Raw genomic sequence first — 3320 nt, forward strand, 5'->3', positions numbered from 1 at the left:
GCTGCAGAGCTACAGAGCTGCAGTTCTACAGAGCTGCAGTGCTACAGAGCTGTAGAGCTACAGAGCTGCAGTGCTACAGAGCTGCAGAGCTGCAGTTCTACAGAGCTGCAGAGCTGCAGAGCTGCAGATCTACAGAGCTGCAGAGCTACAGAGCTGCAGTGCTACAGAGCTGCAGAGCTGCAGTTCTACAGAGCTGCAGAGCTGTAGAGCTACAGAGCTGCAGTTCTACAGAGCTGCAGTGCTACAGAGCTGTAGAGCTACAGAGCTGCAGTGCTACAGAGCTGCAGAGCTGCAGTGCTACAGAGCTGTAGAGCTACAGAGCTGCAGTGCTGTAGAGCTGTAGAGCTGCAGAGCTGTAGAGCTGCAGTTCTGCAGAGCTGCAGTGCTACAGAGCTGTAGAGCTACAGAGCTGCAGAGCTGCAGAGCTGCAGAGCTGCAGAGCTGTAGAGCTACAGAGCTGTAGAGCTGCAGAGCTACAGAGCTGTAGAGCTACAGAGCTGCAGAGCTGTAGAGCTGTAGAGCTGGAGAGGAACCTGGGCCTCTTCTTATTTTCTTCTACTAATAATGAATCATCAGAGCTTCTGGCTTTCTTGTAATTTATCAGACTATCTTTCCAGGCCAGGTGAGAATCATCTTGGCTGGTGGAACGTCACTTCCTCTCCAGCTTCTGTGATGGTTTAAAACTAACTCTCCAGTGAGTCTTTTTGTAGGCGAGCCACAGTGACGACATCTGAGCTGCTTCCCTGCTGCTCTGCACATGAATGAGCCCCCACACACACACACAGACCCACTATCACACCCCCCACCCCCCCAGTCCACGACCGGAAGTAACGACCCTACCGCGGACCCTTGGGCGAGAGAAAACAATAAATGAAACAATAAATAAAACAATAACTAAAACAATAAATAAAACAATCAATAACAGACGCAGTGACGGCCAGATGCTGGTGGGCGGGGACACGGGGAGGGCAGCGGAGCTGTGATTCGCTGGAGCCGCTGTGGTGGCGGGGAGGTTGTGGAGAAGAAGCGCGCTGATTGGTTGAGGGTAGAGTCCATGATCAGCTGGTTAATAAGCCGCCGGTTTGAGGAAGAGGATGAAGATGGTGGACGATGAAGAGGAGCCGTGGACACGCTGCGGCTGATAAACCGGAGACAAACACGGAACCCTGTCAGAACCACTTTCCCCGGGACACAGTAGAAGTCCGTGGCCGCAGGTGTGGAGCAGGAACCCGGGTCATGGTGCAGCGTGGCGGGGCCGCGGAGCCGCTGAGGCCGGGGTCCGGTCACATTAAGAGACCGATGAACGCCTTCATGGTTTGGTCCCAGGGCGAGAGGAGGAAGATCATGGAGCGGTCCCCCGACACGCACAACGCCGAGATCTCCAAGCGGCTCGGGAAGCGGTGGAAGATGTTGAAGGACACCGAGAAGACCCCGTTCATCCGGGAGGCGGAGCGGCTCCGGCTCCAGCACATGGCCGACCACCCGGACTACAAGTACCGGCCCAAGAAGAAGCCCAAGACGGACGGCTGTGCGTTTCATGCGGGGAAGCCAGCCGCTCAGTCCCCGGAGAAAAGACCCGTTCATAAAAACTCCGCCAAGAAACTGTCCAAGTTAAAATCCGGTAAAGCGGCGGCGGGTCCCGGCAGAGCGAGCAGCCGCCTCCCGCAGCCCCCGGACCCCCGGTACCGGTACGTGTTCACCAGCAGCTTCAAAAAGCTCGTTAAACGGGAGTTCACCGATGATGAGGAGGACGAAGACTCCGAGGAGGAGCCGGAGCTGGAAGCGGAGGAGGAGGACGATCCGTCCCGGTACAACCGGAGCCTGAGCTCCGCCGAACCGGAGGCAAGCGGCCGCCTCTTCTACAGCTTCAAGAACATCACCCGCCAGGGCAGCGGCTCCTCCGGACACCCGGCCTCCCTGTCCCCCTGCCGCGGGGACGACCTGGACGATCTCCCCGCCGACGGGAGCGACTTCACCCTGAGCCTCGTGGCCGGGTTCCACGCCTCCTCGGAGCCGTGGAGCTCGTCCTGCAGCCCGGGGAACCTGAGTCTGTCCCTGGTGGACAAGGACTTGGACTCGTGCAGCAGCGAGGGCAGCCTCGGGTCCCACTTTGACTTCCCGGACCACTGCACCCCGGAGCTCAGCCAGATGATCGCCGGAGACCGGCTGGAGGACCACTTCTCTGACCTGGTGTTCACCTACTGATCCCGGAGCGGGGGGGGGGACCCACCCCGGTGTCCCCGGCTCAGGGACCGGGGAGGACCGAGGCTGCTGCCCGGCCTCAGGGCTCGGGCAGCGGGGACAGACGGACTCTCTCTTCAGACTTTTATGGATTTAGTTTGAACTGAGATCAGGATTCAAACCTGCGGAGCTGACGCGAGTCACCGCCCCTCCAGCTGTGGGACATGACAAACCGAACATACCTCATCTTTTTATCTCAGTATTTTCAGGCCTATTTTTCTACAGGTTCGCTTGATTCTCTTGTTTTCATTCAGACTGAGTCTCCGGTGGGACGGTTCACGTCCTGCCTTGCTTCACAGCCGCTGCAGTTGTTTTAAACGTTGTTGTACATGTTGTGTAAAATAAGTTCAGGACCTTTGTTCCCAAGAGAAACTGGATTTCAGTTGTTTTTGATTTCGGCACATTTTTGTGTTTTGATCACTGTCATTATTTTTGTGCAATATAAAAGAAAAGAGGAAAAAGCAGCAGCAGCATCCTGAGTTTCTTTTTGTAGCAGAGGAGGAAAGTCTTGTTGTTCATGATGAATAAATCAGCTGGAACTGAGTCACCTGCTCTGACTGGTTATTAATATGAATAATAACTTTATTTGTATAGCACTTATCGAAACGAGGTTACAAAGTGCTTCACACAATCATCGGATCACATGGTTTTCACAGTAAAAAGACATGAATGTTCAGGTCACATGACAAAGTACCTGGTGTCTTGTCTTTATTTCTCTTTTTCTACATTTTAACACAAATCTGAAGTTTTTCAAAACAGGTTTAATAATTTGGTTTTGATGCATTTGAGGAGAAACTTTTTTTATCTGCGTCACTTGAACGGACAACAGAGAAGTTGTGTTTGTCGCTGCAGATGTAACACAAAGTCCAAGTGGAACACACCTTCTCTGGACTAAATGAAGAAACACATTTCATCCTCCTGGAACATTTTTCATTCTCAAATCTTTTCTTGTTTGACCCTGTTTCGAAGCGAGAGCCAGTGAAAGTGTCTGAACTATGTTCACGTGACGCGAGTCTCGATGGACTCGATCTTCACAGGGAAACTATTTACGTTACGGCAGTGAAGAGATTCACTTGTAC

The 3320-nt window shown here is 53.3% G+C and overlaps 1 protein-coding gene across 1 annotated transcript; it reads left to right on the plus strand.

Moving 5' to 3' along the window:
- Nucleotides 1-1035: 1035 nt before the first annotated feature.
- Nucleotides 1036-2784, plus strand: sox11b (SRY-box transcription factor 11b). The gene has a single exon (XM_035151038.2). The coding sequence runs from the start codon at nt 1111-1113 to the stop codon at nt 2203-2205; it is 1095 nt and encodes a 364-aa protein (XP_035006929.1). The 5' UTR covers nt 1036-1110; the 3' UTR covers nt 2206-2784.
- The last annotated feature ends 536 nt before the right edge of the window (nt 2785-3320 follow it).

This window comes from Hippoglossus stenolepis, chromosome 20 (assembly GCF_022539355.2).
Source record: "Hippoglossus stenolepis isolate QCI-W04-F060 chromosome 20, HSTE1.2, whole genome shotgun sequence".
In the NCBI taxonomy this organism is placed as follows: Eukaryota; Metazoa; Chordata; class Actinopteri; order Pleuronectiformes; family Pleuronectidae; genus Hippoglossus; species Hippoglossus stenolepis.

Coding starts and splice junctions, on each gene's coding strand:
- sox11b (XM_035151038.2), top strand. CDS start 1,111: ATGAAGAGGAGCCGTGGACACGCTGCGGCTGATAAACCGGAGACAAAC.